This window comes from Sarcophilus harrisii, chromosome 1, assembly GCF_902635505.1.
Source record: "Sarcophilus harrisii chromosome 1, mSarHar1.11, whole genome shotgun sequence".
NCBI classification, from domain to species: domain Eukaryota; kingdom Metazoa; phylum Chordata; class Mammalia; order Dasyuromorphia; family Dasyuridae; genus Sarcophilus; species Sarcophilus harrisii.
This window is the reverse complement of record NC_045426.1, coordinates 122,854,486-122,874,305: the sequence shown is the minus strand read 5'-3', so window position 1 is coordinate 122,874,305 and position 19,820 is coordinate 122,854,486. Positions and strand designations below refer to the sequence as shown.

Sequence of the window (19,820 nt, the reverse complement as noted above, 5' to 3'; positions counted from 1 at the left end):
ATGATGGAGGACCTTTCATCACAACAGAAAGGTGGATGTTTGGGAGCTCCTTCAGGTCTAATTAAAGAGCCCATTAATGAAGCATTAGGGAGGGTATCCAAAAGTCATATTAATGTTTCTTTAGATTCTATCTTAAGACACAAAGGTCAGAAAAATAATATTGGGGAAAATGAAGGGAAAAAAATGGAGGTTTTTGGAAAAAACAGAAAAACTCCCCTCCAGTTTCTGCCATGTGTATCTGTGGATATTTTGCTGTAATGCTCATTTGTTTGTGTTATTTGTGACAACTAAAACTGTTATATTAATACACTCTTAGGTTATGCTGATGTCCAGGATGGGGACTGGACTCTGTGGTTAGATATTTTCAATATAGGGCCCAGTTTTGGTGCACCACATTTTAAAAATGAAATCAGAAGCTAGAATATGACCAGAGGAGAGTGTAGCTAGGATGATGAGAAGTTTGAAAACTATCATAAGAAGAAAAAATGAGCTGAAGGAAATGGAAGAAGAGAAATCTAATATTTAAAGAGCTTACCTATAAGAATATATTGATTCTGCTTTCTCCCAGAGGGCAGAAATATAGAATCAATTAAGGGAAGTTAATAGGCAGCAGTATTTGTCTCAGCATGAGAAAATGCTTGATAACAATTAGCACTGTCTAAAATTGGAATGGCTTGCCTTGGGAAGTAGTGAGTTCTTATTCATTATTGTGGAAATCTCCTCTACTAATGAACTCATTATCTTTTCCCCAAAACCCACACCTCCTCCTAATTTTCCTATTTCTGTCTAGGTATCACTATCTTTCTAATCACAGAGGTTCTCTAAATTGGTGTTATCTTTACCTCCTACCTCTGCTGTCTTTTACATTTGTCTCTTCTCTGCCATCACACTAGTTTACACCTTCCTCATCTTTCACCTGGGATATTGCACTAGCTAGCTTATTGCTCACCCTGCCTGCCTCACATATCCACCCTTTTTAGTGCAGCCTACATTCTAAGTGATTTTCCTAAAATGACAATCCGATTATGTTGCTTGACAAACTTTACTGGCTCCAAATATAAGCTCCTATTTGGCTTGTAAAGCTCTTCACAACTTAGTCCCAACCTACCTTTCACTTCTCTTTTCTTACGTCTGTTCCCCCACACTCTTTGGTCCAGCAAGATTGGCTATCTTAATATTTCTCACACATAATGCTCCCATCTTCTAGCCCCATATCTTTGTACTAGCTGTTACCCATCCCTGGAATATATTCACTTCTCTCCTCACTTTCACTTCTTATATATTCCCTTGTTTCCTTCTATTTTCTATCTAAAACCTTTCATGATTCCTTTATTTTCCACCAAATTTAACTTGTAATTATTTTGTATATGCTAATTTATATACCTGTTGTCTCCCCAATAGAATGTAAGTAAGCTGCTTGAGGACAGGGACTATTTCATTTTTTACTTTGTATTTCTAGCAACTATCACCGTGCCTGAAATGTAGACTTTTAGTAATTTATAACGATTCTTTTTTTAATTTAGAACTTAAATGTAACATGGAAAAAGAAAAAAATTGCCATGTGCAGAGCAGAACATACAAGAGGATTCAGAAATATGAGACAATAGTTTTCCATTTCAAGAAAGCCTTTATAATAAATACTGAACACTGTGTTCAGAGCTGCCTGTCTTTTCTTGGTTTCCTTTGTTCTCTGCTATGCACTTTTTACTTTATTCTTTTTTCCTCCTTCTTCTCTCTCCCCCCCCTCCCCCCGAAGGCTGTATGTGTATACACACACACACGTGTGTGCACACACCTATATATACATTTATATATACATATCCATGCACAGATACATACCCATACATCTGTATATATGCCCATGCATATACATATATATATATATAATCATATGCACACACGTGCACATACACACATATTCATGAACATCTATGTAGAGCTGTACTATACCTGCTTTTCCTGTATCCCTGGGGATAACATCATTCTTCATAAATCCTAGTCTTTGCATATTTTTCTAAATCTACCAACTCATCGTTCCTCTACTACAGACTATTCAAATTTTATACTATTTAGTTATTATAAATAGTCTAAAGTATTATTTATTGATATGGCTGTCATATAGTATGCCTATTTTTCTCTTTTGATTAAATCTATTTTAGCTTTAACTTTGTTTGAGATCAATTATTACTATCTCTGCTTTTTTTTTTTTTTACTTAGTAAATTCTACTATTTTATTATTTTTGTGTATATTTTTTATTTCTTATCCCTCTTGACTCTTCTGTTTTACTTCTACGTCCTACCTTGCCTTGCTATTACTTATTGTACCCTATCTCCAAGGATCTCTCCCTTATCCTCTTCCCACTTTTTCTTCCCTCTTTGTTCCATTCCAGTTAATCTCTACACTTTATATCATTCCCATTAATCTATACTGTTTTATCCCCGCCTTCCCTACATTCTATTCCTTCTCCTTCTTATTTCTTTATAAATTTAGAAGATTTTTATACCTTTCTAGATACAGATAAATATATATATATATATACATATAGATAGTTCCCTCTTTAATCCATTCTTGATGGAAGTAGGTTCTAGAGCTACCAGCCCTCCTTCCCAATCTAATTTCTCTGCATCATTTCTTCTTTTTGTACTTCATTTGTATAACATAATTACTATTTTACCTTTTCCTACTTAGTTTTATTATTTAGAATCACATCATATTCAGTTCTAACTCAATTGTTTTTCAAATTACTCATTTACTAGTGACAATCTTAGACATGTGGTTTATATTTCAACATGTAATACATAAACAGTTTGTCCTTATTGAGTGAGTCCCTAGAAATTAATGTTTGATGTTTACTTTATATTTCTTTTGGCTTTTATGTCAATTTTTTTATTAAATTCATGTTTTTTTGCAACAAAATCCTAAATCTGTTAATTTATTGACTTTTTTTTTTCATTAAGGATTATGCTTAACTTTTCTGGGTGTGATATTTAGGGTCCCAACCCTAGTTCTTTTGCTCTTCTATATATAGGTTGTCAATATGTTAATAATATGGCCTTCAAGAATTTTTATGTATAAGTTAGTGGCCCCTGTTCTATTTAAGTTTGATCCCATTGATCTAATCCACTCCCTACCTGATGCAAAAATCCTATCTACAGACTCCCTGATACAAATGATTATTCAGTTTTTGTTCAGAAATCTGCAGGGACAGGAAATTTCCAACAGTCACCATTGTTGGACAGTACACTATGTCTATTGTTGGATATTTCTAATTATCAGGAAGCTTTTCTAAAAGTTAGACCAAAATCTGTCGTCTTATAACTTTTACCCATTCATCCTGGTTCTTTAGAGGTCAAATGAAAAAAGTCTAATCTCTCTGCTATATGATAGCCTTTCTAGTATTTAAAAATAATACTCACGTTCCCACTGAATCTTATCTTTCTTATATATGTTAAATAAGGAGTGAAAACAGCATATGCCTTCTGAAATTTTTCCCAGAAACATCAGTGTACTTAACCTGTGTATATGAGTTACCTTTTAGATCTAAATATTCTTACCCTTTGCTTCTTCTAGGCTCAGGTAATTATGAAGTAAAGGCCACTACAGGATTTTGCACATGAGAAGGAATCAGTAAATTTTTATAGATTGATTTATAGATATAGTACTGAGTTCCATTATTCTTTTAGTTTTTCTTTCTCAAACTCTATCCCAACTGGCTTCCAATATCCACAATAAACTTCATCAACAGTTGGATCCTCAATAGGACAAACAGCTTAGTTGACTTTTGACATGTAAACAAATAGCAGTCATCCATTCTCCTCCTCTCTATGTATAGAATTCCTCAAGATTTTAAAGGGATTTCTTCTTTGAATGACCTGTTGGGGTCAAAATGTCACTTTTTTGGAAATCAGAGGGAAAGGATGCTGATTGATGATACTTAATTTCTTTTGTCCAGAGTTAGTGACTTACCCTTCCTCTTAAATCACATGATTTTGGGGATTTTTATCCCTAAGGATGAGCTCAGTGAGGTGGTCTTGTCTGGTCCCATGACCCTTGTGGCATTAACCTCCATTAATCCCATGGCTGTGTTCTGTTACAGACTTTCCGCCTCTACCGAGAGTACAAGGACCACATTCTTGTGAAGGCCTTCGTTGAGTGTCAGAAAAGAAGTCTTGTGAACCGCCGTCGTGTGAACCACACCCTAGGGCCCAAAAAAAGCCGTGCTCTGCCCTTTGTGCCCATGTCTTACCAACTGTCACAGACCTACTATAGGTGAGTACTCAAACATCCATCAGAATTCGGGGAAGGGTCACTTTGAAGAGAGCAATTTTAATGAATTGGTGAGCCCAAAACCAAATTACAAGGGTTTAAGAAATGAATAGAAAGAGAAGGAGAAGGATCAAGAATAGACAATTCTTTTAGTTTGGCTTAGAAAGGGAAAAGGCATAAGATGATAATTTGAAGAAATGGCAAGTTCAAACAAAGATGGTGGATGGTCTTTTTTTTTTCCCATATAGTAGGAGGTGCATCCCTCAATTAAGGGGCAAGGTAAATTAAATGGATAGTATGGAAGGCTTAAAAAGAGATTTAGAATGGCTAATGTGAGGAATTTGAGTCAATTAACAAAAGATAAAAGTATTATTACATTTACCCATGAAGGCTTAGTTGAGATTAAATAGCAAATTTTCATTGAACTAGGGTTCAATTCCATAATAATGTTTCATTCACACTACCAGAATCATAGGTTTAGAGCAAAAAGCATCCTTAGAAATGATCAACTCTCACCTATTCATTATTCATTTTGCAGATAAGGAAAATAAGAAGGTAGCTTAAATGACTACTTTCTTCACAGTGACCAGCAGTCTCTTAATTACCAAATCTAATGATCTCAGAGCAGTTTGATTCTCTGTAGCCTTTGATAAGACTATCTCTCAATATCCTCCTTCTCCCTGGTCCAATCAATTGTTGTCTTATGATTGTACCTCTGCAATAATTTTTGTAAGAAGACCCTTTTTCTTCTCTAGACATTACCTCCTCACCCTCCCACTCCTCCACCACCAATCCCTGTATAGACCCTCCTATATGAACTGTTGTAGTAGCCTTTTAGTAGGTCTCCCTGCCTCAAGTTTCTTCCCATTCCAATCCGTCCTCTACTTGACTATTAGATTATTTACCTAAAACACAGGTCTGACCATCACCTTTCTTCCATTTAAGTAAATTCCAGTGGCTCCCTATATCACTTTCAGAATAAAATAGAAAATCCTCCCTTTGGCTTTATAACCTGGCCCTTTCCTACCTTTCCAGTTTTTTTATTCCTTACTCCAGCCCACATACTTTATGGTCTAGTGATTCAGATCTCAGCTAAAATCCCACTTTCAAGCCTTTTCTGGTCCCTCCTAATGTTAGTGCCTTTAATCTCTAATTTATTGAGTGTGGGAGGTTGTAAGACATGTGCACACACATGCATGCACACATATACACTCATATTGTTTGTACATAGTTGCTTACATGTTATCTATACTATTATTATTTGAACATAGGGACAGTTTTTATCTTACTGGCACTGAATAGATGCATAATAAATACTTGTTAGTAATCACACAGATGTTAAGTAACAGAGGCAGTACTCAAATCAGACTTGATCCTACATTTTTGTTTCATTTAACCTTCTTAAAATTGCACTTTTAGAGAGGGACAAGGACCTGAGTATGTATAGGGAATTTAAAAAGAAAGTCACCTCCATATGAATTTGGGATTTCTTTTCATTTAAAATCAAAATAAGCCTTTTCCCCTTCAGCCCTACACTGAAGCTCTTCTCTTTTTTTTTTTTTTTTTCCTTATTTTCCAATTTTTTTTTTTAATTAAAGCTTTTTATTTACAAAGCATATGAGTGGGTAATTTTTCCAACATTGACCCTTGCATAACTTTTTGTTGCAAATCCCCCCCTCCCCCTTCCTCCTATCCCTTCCCCTAGCTGGCAGGTTGTCCAATACATGTTAAATATGTTGAACTACATGTTAGGAGTATTTATACAATTATCTTGTTGCATAAGAAAAATTAGATCAAGAAGGAAGAAAAAGAAAAACTGAGAAAGAAAACAAAATGCAAACAAATAACAACAGAGCGAGTGAAAATGCCATGTTGTGTTCCACACTCTGTTCCCATGGTTCTCTCTCTGGGTGTAGATGGCTCTCTTCATCACTGAACAAGTGGGAGGGTTTGAATCATCTCATTGTTGAAGAGCTACGTCCATCAGAATTGATTGTTGTATAGTCTTCTTGATGCTGTGTAATGGTCTCCTGGTTCTTCTCATTTCACTCAACATCAGTTCATTTAGGTCTCTCCAAGCCTCTCTAAAATCATCCTACTGATCATTTCTTACAGAACAATAATATTCCATAATATTCATATACCATAATTTATTCAGCCATTCTCCAATTGATGGGCATCCACTCAGTTTCCAGTTTCTGGCTACTGCAAACAGGGCTGCCACAAACGGTCTTTCACATACAGGTCCCTTTCCCGCCTTTAAGATCTCTTTGGGATATAAGTCCAGTAGAAACACTGCTGGATCAAAGGGTATGCACAGTTTGACAACTTTTTGAGCATAGTTCCAAACTGCTCTCCAGAATGGATGAATCCATTCACAACTCCACCAATAATGCATCAGGGTCCCAGTTTTCCCACATCCCCTCCAACATTCTGCATTATCTTTTCTTGTCATTTCAGCCAATCTGAGAGTATGTAGTAGTATCTCAGAATTGTCTTAATTTGCATTTCTCTGATTAATAATGATTTGGAATACCTGTTCATATGACGAGAAATAATTTCAATTTCTTCATCTGAAAATTGTCTGTTCATATCCTTTGGCCATTTATCAATTGAAAAATGGCTTGAACTATTATAAATTTGAGTCAGTTCTTTATATATTTTAGAAATGAGGCCTTTAGATATAAAATAAAATATGTTTTCCCAATTTCCCAATTTATTGTGAAGCTCTTCTCTTGCTTATTCCTTTTTTGTTTTTGTTGTGTTTTTTTCCTCCAATGCTTAGGATTTTTACATGGCGGTTCCCCAGTACGGTCTGCACCGAATCTTTCCAGTTCTTTGAGAAGGTCAAGGCTGTTGGTCAGACAGATCAACCAGATAGTTTTTCATTCAAGGAACCAGAAGGTACCATGACTGATATGGTATCATTTTCCCTGGATGGTCCTGGAGGCCACTGCGTGGCCATCCTCAGCCTTTTCTCTCTGGGCCTTCTTGCGGTGGATGTACGAATCCCTGAGCAGATCGTGGTAGTGGACAGCTCCATGGTTGAGAATGAAGTCATGAAGAGGTAAGGCCAGTGTTCCTAAACAGCCAGAGCTCCACAGCCTCCAGACTGCCTCCTGAACCAGAGGAAAAGGTCACCAAGAGTGATGCTGTGATTGTGGCAGTGGTGGTAGTGATTTACCTTTCTGTAACCCTTCAAATTTTATAAATTGCTTTTCTCACTTTTTTCTTAGATAGTGGCACTAAGTCTGATAGGCCACATTTTAAAGTGAAAAAAAATTCAAAGCTCAGACTAATCCTTTTTCCATGGCCACATCATTAAGTGTTAGATCCAGAATTTGAACCCAGGCCTGCTGCTTCCAAGCCTAGTACTGCTTCTACAACAGCATAATTTGTTTTGGAATGTAGGATGTATTAGAGCCTGAAAAGGCTTTAAAGATTACCTGTCTAGGATAACCTCCTTGTTTTATAAATGAGGAAGCTGAGGACCTAAAAAAGGCCCAAGCTCATACCATAATCAATGGCAGAATCTTAGTGGATAGTATATTATGTTTACATGTTTTTATAGGTTTGTTTATGCTGAAAACTTTTAAAAAGAAGAGGGGAACAGAAATAAAAGATCATAAGAGGAGCCTAGTTGACAAAAAGGGTTGATCAAAGTTAAATTCTGATAATAAGCATATTTAAATTCAGTAAACTTTCATTAAATGCTTACTGTTCAATTCCATGAGTTACTAAGGATTTACTATTTACAAAGCAGCATGCCAGTTGTAGAGAGCAATTACAAAAATTAAATAGGACATGATTTTGATCCTCATGGAACTTACACTCTAATGGGGAATGTGTGTACATATGTTGGTATTACAAATTTAAATGAACATGTGAAATGCTTAAGACAAATACAAAGTGATTTTCAAGATAAAAGAAAAGGAAGATCATTCCTTACTAGGAAAATTAGGGAAGACTTTTTGGAATAAATAATATTTGAGTAGGTCTTGAAGGGTACTACAGCATAGAGCCCAGTGTGAGCAGTCAGATGTCAGAAGGCTGTGAATATAGAGTACAGTGAGCATTCTGGTTTGAAGAAATAGTATGACAGACATAAAGTTGGATGGCACTAAATTGGCACAGAATTAAATATCAAGTTGAGTAGCATGGTCTTTATCTTCTAAGCATTGAAATGAAAGGAGCCATGGAATAATTATTTATTTGTTTGTTTTTTATTATAGCATTTTATTGACAAACATATGCATGGGTAATTTTTCAATATTGACCCTTGCAAAAACTTCTGTTCCAACTTTTCCCCTCCTTCCCTCCACCCCCTTCCCTAGATGGCAGGCAGTCCCATACATGTTAAATATGTTGAAGTATATGTTAAATACAATATATGTATACATATTTATACAGTTATCTTGCTGCACAAGAAAAATTGGATTAGGAAGAAGGTAAAAAATAATGTGGGAAGAAAAACAAAAATGCAAGTAAACAATAAGAGAAAGAGTATAAATGCTATGTTGTGGCCCACACTCATTTCCCAGTGTTCTTTTGCTGGGTATAGCTGGTTCTGTTCATTAGTGATCAATTAGAGCTGATTTGGATCCTCTCATTGTTGAAGATGGCCATGTCCATCAGAATTGATCCTCATATAGTCTTGTTGTTGAAGTATATAATTATCTCCTGGTTCTGCTCATTTCACTTAGCATCAGTTCACGTAAGTCTCTCCAAGCCTCTCTGTATTCTTCCTGCTGATCATTTCTTACAGAACATAATATTCATGGAATGATTTTTTTAAAACGAAACATAATATGTAATATGATCTATGTATTAGAAAGATGAATTTAGCAATTGTGTGAAAGATTGGAGTTAGGAGAAGAGGTTAAAAAAAACTATTTCAGTAGTGCAAACAATTGGTAATCAGGACTACTAGCCTAGATCAAAACTTTTTTAAACTGTGGGTCACTACTCCATATGGAATCACATAACTGAATGGGGGAATTGTGAAATTATGATTTATTATCAGCAAATATTTGATTTGTGTATCTATTTTATTTATTTATCTATATAATCAGGGTCATGTAAAAATTTCTCTAGCAAACAAGAATCATGAGTGGAAAAAGTTTAAGAAGCTCTAACTAGGGCATCAGAAAACTGTTGTCAATAGCCTTTACTCTCAAGAAGTTTACATCCTACAAGAGTTAAAACAAATAAATAAACCCTTCTGTTATGATTCATGTTGAGTCTTTTCATAGTTACCATCTTTTTTCTTTTAGTTTGGCAAAGGATGGTAGCTTGGAAGACGATGATGAAGAGGATGAAGAACTGGATGAGGGTGCTGCGGCCAAGCGCAGGATTGAAGTGAAACCCCACCAGGCTTCCCACACCAACTACTTACTTATGCGGGGCTACTATGCCCCTGGAATTGTCAACACTAGGAACCTGAACCCCAATGACAACATTGTGGTGAACTCTTGCCAGATGAAAATGAAGTTACGGCGTACCCCACTGCCCACCCACCTCAGCACCCCTGGTAAATGACTCTTTCCCAGAAATTGGTGAAAACAGCCCCAGTCAGTAATTTGATCCTCTCATTCCTGTTCAGGCAGACTTTTTGCATTGAAAGTGCAGGTACTGTATACTCAGGGCCAGAAGCCAGGAATCCTGCATGGCAGGTTATTCACTTAGCCAGACAGACAGAGCAGTATGTGGCCAGAGACATGAAGTGCTGAAGGAGTCACTTGTTGACCTGCTCCAATTCATTCCTTGCCTTAAATGCTTTCCCCCTGTGGAGAGAAATGACAGGTGATTTGCAGGATTTGTTTTTATCCTTGTACCCTGAAACCCTCCTCAGATATCAAAACTTCATTCTTTTGCCTTAGAAAACCTTGTAGAAGCTAGCTTTGTTGCAGTGCATGTAGTCAGCATTTAGTAAATGGACAATGTTTAAAATGTAGAAGAGATCCAACCAAATCAAGAAAAACAATTTTTTCTGAAGGCTGCTTAAATGTACCAGATCCTGTTCCTTGTCTGGATATAAAAGCCAGTAAGATCAGGGCCTCACAGAAAGTACAGGCTAGTTTCTGTTCAAGACAGAATAGAAATGCAAGAACAATAGGGGGCTTTAAGATTTTGTTCGTGTTCATCGTGGATGGAGGGGGGTAGTACACAATCCAATTGACAAATGGATCATACAGACAGTGATTGCCATAGGAAGTCAGAGGAGAAATCACTGCTATACACTAGACTGGGCTGGACTGGAAGGTTTTATACAGGAAATGGAAATGACTAGGATCTAAGAAAGCATATGGAGGATTTGGACAGGTATATGTCAGAAGGAAGGACATTCCAGGAAGAGCAAGAAAAATTGTGAGGAAAGACAAACCAAGGATTATTCAGGAGCTGGGAAACCAATCAGTTTAGAGAAGAAAATTTAGAAATCTTTCTGCCTCTTGTCTTGTGATAGTTTGGAAAAATCTTTGATCCATTCATGATTGGGTTTGTTCTCTTTTCAGTGACATCTGTAATGGATCAGACAGCAGTTGGGGTCACCTGTCTCCCTGATGCTTTTACCAGGTTGATAAATACCCAGGAAAATTCCTTCAGTGTAGATGAGCTTGTTCAACAGCTGATGAGTTATGGGTATAAGCCTGCAGATATATCTGCTACTGTGGAGATCCAGAAAACCATTGCAGCTACTTCCCATTTTGGAATAGACAAGGTAGAGCTGAGCACCCAGTTCTCCAGCTTAGAGAAGATTGCCATTGAGCGCACAAGGACCCTCGCAGAGTATATCCAGGTTGGTTGAGTATCAGTTTTATTGTAAACTATGTGGGAAGAATAAACATCAAAGTTCTTCAAAATGTCTTAACTAAATAATACTATCTTTCTTGCAGCAGCTTATGAAGGAGGTAGTTCAAGGGTGATTGACAGCCCCTCAGTTTCCACAGATGAGCACAGTGCCAGGACACAAGGATGGCAGCTTACTAACAAAGTTTGAGGTTGGAGGGACTCCCATTCAAGTACATCCTGAAGTACAGGGAGCATTTTCACAAAGCAAGGTTTCTTTCAAGGGACAAAGCTAGACCCTTTGATAAGAAGGGACTGCCTCTGGTTTCCCCAGATTCAAAGCCAAGGACCATCTTTATACTCCTCATTTTTGCAGATAGAGGTCACATATCCACATTGCTTTTTGGCACGGAGCTGCAGTTTCAGAAATCAAAATAACATGAGTCTTTGCTCTGGCCATTGCAGCAATACTGCCTCTGAGGCTTTCTGGTCTGGCGACCAGAGTCAGGTCACTTAACTCCTTGGTCCCCTAGGCAAACAACTTGCAAATCTGTTGTAGAGGAGGACTTACTGTTCCAGACCATTTAAAAAATGGGTTTGGATCTTCCCCTGGATTAATCAGGGACTAGACATAATGCATGTACATTGGAGGAAAAAGAAGTGTTCTGGGGACTACTGTTTATGCTTAGCATTAGAATATATGAAAATATGATCATCTGCTCTCTCCTGGGTATCCCATATATATAATCTTTTAAGGCCTCCAGAGACTCCAGATTCCCCAGTATAAGATCTGAAATTCTCAGTGCATCACTTAGATTAGTTTCATGTGACCTGAAATTTGAAGTGGGGAATAGAGAGTAACGAGGTGGTAAACTTTCCCTATCTTAGTCACTAGTCCATACTGAAGAAGAACCAGGAAACTACAGGAAGCTTTTTTCCCCAGGTAGGATTTTAACTAGATGTGCATAGAATAATTTCTTCTAATCCCTTTGTTATAAAGATAAGGAAACAGACTCAGAGTTGAACTGCCTAACATCATATAGCCAACTAATGACAGCCAGGACTAGAACCTGATTTCCACCTCTGACTTCTATACAAGAGGCTCCTTCTTTCCTTCCCACTGGTACAAACACCTTAAGCTCAGCCCACCTATACAGGTGGTGCTCACATCTTCCTATAAGGCCCCATCATCTTAGCTTCACATTTGAGAAACATTGAACTTAGAGGGCCAGAAGCTAAGAAAGTGGATGCTCTGTGTGTCACCCACTGGCCACCTTTCCAAACTACATGTATCAGAAGAAATAAGATACTACATTTTCTCTAGCAATACCAGTCTCTGACAACTAGTGATTTACAAGTCCTTAAAAGTGATTCTATAAAACTTCCAGAGGTTATCACTTCCCACTGCCTCTAGACGGACAAATAGACTGATGCCTATTGCCACGATTTAAAATAAACTTGTGTCTAGGACCTAACAAACTCATGATGGCTGAGCCTATCTCTCCCTCCTGGCCTGGTTTTAATGGAAGTGTATGTTTGTGTAACACTCTGTGTTGGTTATAAACAGCTGCTGAGGTTCCTCTTAGCCAAGGCTGAAATTCTCACTTCCTCAAGGGAGTCTCCATTTCCTCAAGGGAGAGTCACTAAATTCTCAAAACAAATTTAAATTCACTTTCATTTTTAAAAATAAATATGACGGCATCTTGAGGTACGGGGCTGAGGAGAGAAATGGGTAACAGGGTGCTGGTGTTGCAAAATCAAACATGCTCACTTTTAAAAAATTGAATCATACCTTTACTGTCCTAACAAGAGGGTAGGACCGATTGAGAAGTAGAAAGGGGGAGCTGGTTTGAAATGAAATGCCTTAGTTCTCTTTTTCCAAAGCAGGGGAGCAAAGGGGGCATCCTTTAGCCTTCTCCAGATACTGATCTCCTTATGGCTTAGTCAGTCCAGAAAAGTTATACTGCCCTTCTTCTGTGTACTGTCAAGGAGGGGGAGATAAAAAACACAGTCAATAAATACTTAATAAGATGGGCCTTTCTACTTTTTTCTAGGACCTTGTGGCTCTGCACCAAGTTTTAGAAGTTGGAGGCAACACTGTGCGCCTGGTGGCAATGAGCTTTGCCCAACCCTGGCTGTTACACTCGGTGCGCTTGAAGAACAAGGAGGATGAAACTGATGGACAAACAGAGGACCTTCACCACCCTAACCAGAAGCCACAGCTGAGAACCCAGGAGGAGCTCTTCAAAGAAAAGAGCTCCCTTGAGGAAACTGAGCTGGGTCCTCGGGAGACCAAGAGGAAGGCACTCCACAACAGCGATGCGGGCCCTGACCCCATCCACGAGGATACAGAAGGAGATTTGGAAGGAATGAAGGAGCCTCCCACAAAGAAGTCTGTTCTAAAGGATATACGCCTAGAGCATTGCCCTAGTCCAGATGAAGAAAAAGGGGCTCTCCCTGCAGATGGAGAAGCAAGAACCCTAGAAGATTTAGCATCCAGAGCTCAGTTAGAATCAAATGGAAGTGATCCTTCCCTAGAGGTCCCAGGGACTGAAGGCAATCAGACAAATGCCAGTGGCCTGGAAATCCCAGGCAAAGAGCAGCTTGGAAACCAGTCCCAGGCCCCAGAGGGCTATGAGGACCCAAAAGGTATGATAGCAGTTTATGTACCCTTTGAACTGACATGGATGCTGGATCATTATTCTCCCCACATTATTAATTTATCACTACAGGCCCATTCTTAACACTTGAGCTAAGGTAGTGAACATTCAGATTTTCTTATTAGTATGGATTGTAAATAGTTAGTAAAGCTTGACAGGTCAAAGTACTTTTATGTGCATTATCTCACTTCACCCAAAAAAATAACTACATGAAGAGTTAAAGTAGAGGAAACTGAGGCTCAGAAACATTATGATTTACCTAAGCTCATGGAGCTCATAACTGTCTGGGACAGAACTACTTGTATCCAGTGCTCTTGTCCTGTGTTATACATAAAATCCTAGCCATTTGGAGGGATTGCAGAAGGGACCTAATCCAAATTCTTCCCTACTGTCTCCACAACCTCCCAGACAGATGATCCTCCATCCAGGCCCTGCAAAACTAGACTACTAGTGTGAGGGAGTGAGACCTCCAGGGATGGGAACTGACCCTGCTGACCCATTCCTGGGCTAACCCATCCCTTCAGTATGGGCTCCAGATTATGCTGCCTTAGTGATTGCAGTCAGTGCGGGGAGGGAGGATTGGAAGCAGGAAGGGCCTCATGGCCTCTGGGAGACCCCTCTGCTGCAGATGATGAAGGCAAGGCACTCTGGACCTGGTGTCTGAAAGCTCTGCCACTGGCTGACTTCTTAGAGGTCCCTTCACTAATCCCTCTGAGCCTGAGTCGCCTCACCACCACTAGCCCCACTGTTGTGTCTGAGGGGACAGCTATTAAGTGTGAGTGAAGGTCCTGCAGAGGCCTCGGCACAACTTCAGAATGTGCGATTTGGGGGGAGCTGGCTCTGGAAGTTCAGAGAGAGAGAGAGAGAGTGGCTAGCAGGGTGTGGTGGGTGCCTGCTTCCTCTTCTCTTCCTTGCCATGAATCAGGAACTGTCCTGAATGGGCATATGACCTTGGGAGAGTCAAACCCTCCTGCTTCCCTGAGCTTTCCTCATCTATAGAATAAGAATATTTGTACTACCACTGCCTTTCTGAGTTGTTGTGAAGCTCAGATGTGATAAACATGGAAAGTCCTTTATAAAGTATGATATAAATGTCAATTTTTGTTATTGTTACCTTTGAAAGAATATTATTTTCACCATAGGCCCATTTAATGTTTCCAGAAACCTTTACAAAAAGTATACTCAAGTTTCAGTTCTCTCCTCCAAGAGAAGCTTGCTTTCCTAGTGACAACAGGGACTGGTTTCCATTTTTTTTTTTTTTTTTAAAGTATATAGGATCTCAAAGCTATTCTTCCCAGTAGCATAACAAGAGACAGTTGGAGGAGAGCAAAGCCCCTTTGGGATTAGGGACTTATGTTTCTGATGCCATTCTCTTTTCTGTTCACAAGTATCTGTCTCCTAACCAAATGGTCAGTCTCAGCCTTAGCACTTCTAGAATCCTCCTAAAAAAAATAAAAATGCTTTGTGGTGACTCAGGTGAAATGGTAAATTTTTCCACAACAAAGTAAAGTCTTTCTCCAAAACTTAGACTGGTAGAATACTAAATGTTTCAGAAATTGCAAATGACAGGTAGACAAAAAATTAAATTTCTTTCCAGCAAAGAATGGTGCAGGTAGAAAGTACTTATTAGAGTAATTGGGTGGAAGAAGGTGCTAAGAGAAATGCCAGTGAGAAGTTGCTTCTAGATCATTTACTAAAACATGATAGGAAGAAGAAGGTGAATCTATTTCCATATAATGAAACTTGGATTGTACTTCACTGTGCCTCCTTGGCATGACATTTTGACAGCAGTCAGTAACAAAGGTGATTTCTGACAAGTGATTTCTGGTCTGTTTTTTTTTTTTGTTTGTTTTTTTTTTTTTTTTTACTTTTATCTGAATTCTTCATCACGATAGCTCATGTATCTGTAGCCCCTTAAAGTTTACAAAGCACCTTGCCCACAGCAATCTTGAAATGCAGGTGGTGGGGATACTGTCATCTCTGCTATAGGGATAGAGCTTAAGGGACTAAGGTTGTGAGGGTAAAATGACTTGAGTGTGATATATCAGGTGAGGTTTAAATTCATATCAATAGGTTCCAAGTCTAATGCCCTTCCCGTAGTGCTATCTGGGAGATGGTGGGGATCCTGACTGGTTTCTCCTGTGAGATTTAGAGTCCTGGCATAGCCGAAAGAACATTCGCCCAATCAGGCAACAGGCATTTATTAACCACCTACGATGTGCCAGGTATTGTGCTAGGTGTTATTTATTATGTGTCTGTCTGAATCCAAAGTTTCCCCTTCCCTGAGAAGCCAATGCCCTTTAAGTCAGTGCCTCTTTACACCAAATATGAAAGTATTTGTTAAGTGTTATCACCTGTTACCCCTTGCTCTATTTATAACTTATTCTCTTCTATTTTATGTTTGTTGGCTTAAGTAAAGTTGGCTTTATAAACTTCATGGAAATTTTACTTAGGTCCATCTTCTTGGAAATGAGTGCAAAGTCCACTTTCTAGAACCTCTAGCTTCAGACTGCTTTCAGATGACAACCATCCTAGAGACATCCCCAAGAGAAATGATTCTTGTTCTTGTGAAAAGATTTATATGTAATACTCTTCTTTCTGTTTTTCTTACAGAAAATTTTGGAGCGGGCAGCCTCTCCCAAGCAAATCGAGAAAAGTGAGTTGGATTAAATGATAATTTTTTCACTTAGGTTTCATTAATGCTTTTTATATCTCAAACTAAGGTAGTTTCCAATATATCATGCCTACCCACATAGAACATTCCCTTATAACAAAAAAAAAAAACAATTAAGCAAAACTAACTTATACCAAAACTAAGTCTGACAACATATGCAGCCATTCCCCTCTGTGTTTCTGCTCATCCTCAGATGTTGACTCAGGTATAAGCACTAAATCTATCTTCTGTTTCTCTAATAGGGAATGTGAGAATGTCTGCTTCATTGGCAGACCCTGGCGCATTGTGGATGGCCATCTGAATAAGCCAGTCTGTAAGGGGATGATGGAAGCTGTCCTATACCACATCATGACTAAGCCTGGCATTCCTGAGAATACGCTGCTGCAGCACTACCAAGGAGTCCTGCAACCCATTGCAGTGTTAGAAATTCTCCAGGTACAGAAAAAAGATGCTTGTTCTCCAGAGCACAAGTGATCGGCTCAGGGTCAGTTGTGCTCTGGGAGAACAAGGAAAACAGAGACTGGGAATCTTCTGACTTTAAATGTCCCCGTAGCAATCTGCGTCTCCCATCTTACGAGTAGAGAATGTGGATAATTCAGCGCAGACCATCTCCTGTGCTAAGTAATACATGTCTAGTACATGTCCATTTGACGTGAACACAGACTTACTTCAGAGGCTACTAAATTTGAAAGATCCAAATATCATCTAGTTTAGTCCCTTACTGAGCAAGCACTTAAATCACCTACTTTGGGCAGGCAGTATGCTGAGCCCTGGGGACACAAAAAAATGGCCCCAAACTAAAAAAAATCCATGTCCCTGCTCTCAGAGTTCATGGTCTGTTGGGGAAGAAAACACACATATAGCTATGTGCTACAACTTATGTGTTATATAAATAGGACGTTATCTCAGAGGGAAGGTGCTTGCAGTGGCAGGGACTAGAATAGGCCTTCCCCTGGCGGAAGGTGAAATGTAAATTGATTTGGTGGAAGGATGGCAGAGGAGAGAAATGAGAATGAGAGAGCCTCCTACATGGACAGTTGTTGGTCCCTCATTTTCAATACCATGGCATCAGGGAGGTGAAGCTATGATTTGCAAATATATTGGATTGAAGTGCAGAAGGGCTGTGCAAAATCACCAACTTTACTTTCTCTTCTTGAGCCATCTGGGTTCAGGAGCCAGATATAGATCAAGATAACGGAAGATGGTGCTGGATGCAGTGGGAGACTGGCCCTTTTGCTCTAAGGTCTTTCCCAGCTTTCAGTTTGTCTAAGGCAACATCCATTCAGTGATTAAGGCTTAAGTTAGAAATGAGGCATGACTTCTTCTACCCATTAAAAAAAAAATCAACCTGGGAGGAAACGACCTTCAGGGTTTCGGACCATTAACAGTATAGTTGGAAGGAATATATATATCCAGAGGCTGTTGGGTATAAGGTGAATTGGAGGGAATGACTTTAAAAAATAATGAAGAGATGAGAAAGAAGAGTACATTGGGTACAAAGCAAAGGGAGAGATAGAAGAGGGTAAATTACTTCACATGAAGAGGTGTGAAAAACCTATACTGGAGGGGAAATGGAGGATGGGCAGTGGGCATCACTTAAACCTTACTCTCGCCAGTATTGACTCAAAGGGAATAATATACAAAACCAGTTGAACATAGAAATCTATCTTATCCGACTAGCAGGATCATTTATTTGACAAGTAAAAAAGTTGAGACCTAAAGACCTTGAATGGTTTCCCCAAAGCCACATTTCTTTTTTTTTTTTTTTTTTTTTTTGTTATGATTTTTTTTATTATTTAAAAAACATTATTATTATTATAGCTTTTTATTTACAAGTTATATGCAGGTAATTTAAAGCATTGACAATTGCCAAACCTTTTGTTGCAATTTTTCCCCTCCTTCCTTCCACCCCCTTCCCCAGATGGCAGGTTGGCCAATACATGTTAAATATGTTATATAAATTAAATACAATATAAGCATATTTGTCCCCACAGTTATTTTGCTGTACAAAAAGAATCGGACTTTGAAATAGTGTACAATTAGCCTGTGAAGGAAATCAAAAATGCAGGTGGACAAAAATAGAGGGATTAGGAATTCTATGTAGTGGTTCATAGTCATCTCCCAGACTGGGAGTCTCCCAGTGACTGGGAGTCACTGGGTGTAACTGGTTCATTTCATTACTGCTCTATTGGAACTGATTTGGTTCCTCATTGCTGGAGATGGCCACGTCCATCAGAATTGGTCATCATATAGTATTGTTGTTGAAGTATATAATGATCTCTTGGTCCTGCTCATTTCACTCAGCATCAATTCGTGTAAGTCTCTCCAGCCCTTTCTGAAATCATCCTTTGGTCATTTCTTACTGAACAATAATATTCCATAATATTCATATACTACAATTTATTCATTCTCCAATTGATGGGCATCCATTCAGTTTCCAAAGCCACATTTCTACTAGGATTTGAATTCCTAGTTCCAGGTTGGATGCATTTCCCTACTGTAGAGGGCATATCATATTTACACATATGTATCGATATATATATATGAAAGAAGTTCTCTTTGCACAAGTGTTCAGATAATTTTAAAAGAAAAACAATCTAGAAAAAGGCTACATGATAACTAGCTTCTGGACCCAAATAGAGGGTCTATGGAAGAATGTAGCCAAAAAGTGCACAGGAGCAGTGAGGCACCCCAATTTGTCTAAAAGACAAAATATTAAAGACCATCTTTGTTTTTTCTCTCAGGGTCTGGAAGCACTTGGCTGTATCAGGAAATTCTTCCTAAAAAAGCCACCTGGAGTCTCTCTCTTCTCCAAACCAGTAATAGAAGAAGAAGTGATAGCCCCTGGCCTGAGTGAGAGGCCGACCGTCTTTTATGAGCCCACCATAGACTGTACGCTCCGCATGGGCCGCGTATTCCCACAAGAAGTGAACTGGAACAAATGGGTGCAGATGATCCATTTGTAAGAAGACCTATTTGCACTTACTTCTCACCACATCTCTAGATGAGAGGAGGCAATTGCTGGAGAGCTCTGGATGGATTTCCCAGCTGATGACTTACGATGGCTTCGGTGCTGAGTAATGTCTTTTCTCCCCACCTCACTCCCAATTATGACCTTGTATTTTCTGGGCTCTAGGATTGCCTCAGACCAAGGATACATCCTACTATAAAGGAGCATAATCATGTCAACAGTGAGACACCCTCCCCCTCCCCCCATCGTGAGAAAAACCAGACTCAGTGTGCCCCACCATGTGACACCAGTGGAATTAGCCTCGAGAAACTGGCCAGTTGGGATCTGTAGCCAACAAGCAAAAAGGAAATGTCATTTCCCTTTTATCCCTTGGGCCCCTGTCTCAGGCTGCCTTTCCCCAGGGCAATCTCATGGCACATCTCTGTAGGAGCATCTGATTTAAAGGTTTTCTTTAGCCCACTG

The 19,820-nt window shown here is 38.9% G+C and overlaps 1 protein-coding gene across 3 annotated transcripts in view; it reads left to right on the top strand.

Moving 5' to 3' along the window:
* The window catches only part of GTF3C1 (general transcription factor IIIC subunit 1), a 127,258-nt gene extending 107,653 nt beyond the window's left edge, over positions 1–19,605 (top strand). For all 3 annotated transcript variants that reach the window (XM_031962724.1, XM_031962718.1, XM_023497884.2), the window contains 8 exons: positions 4,098–4,270; positions 7,053–7,334; positions 9,541–9,797; positions 10,780–11,063; positions 13,108–13,702; positions 16,327–16,369; positions 16,630–16,822; positions 19,132–19,605. In XM_031962724.1, the coding sequence (XP_031818584.1) occupies positions 4,098–4,270; positions 7,053–7,334; positions 9,541–9,797; positions 10,780–11,063; positions 13,108–13,702; positions 16,327–16,369; positions 16,630–16,822; positions 19,132–19,353 (2,049 nt within the window). In that variant the 3' untranslated portion in view covers positions 19,354–19,605. The remainder of the gene's footprint in view (positions 1–4,097; positions 4,271–7,052; positions 7,335–9,540; positions 9,798–10,779; positions 11,064–13,107; positions 13,703–16,326; positions 16,370–16,629; positions 16,823–19,131) is intronic.
* The last annotated feature ends 215 nt before the right edge of the window (positions 19,606–19,820 follow it).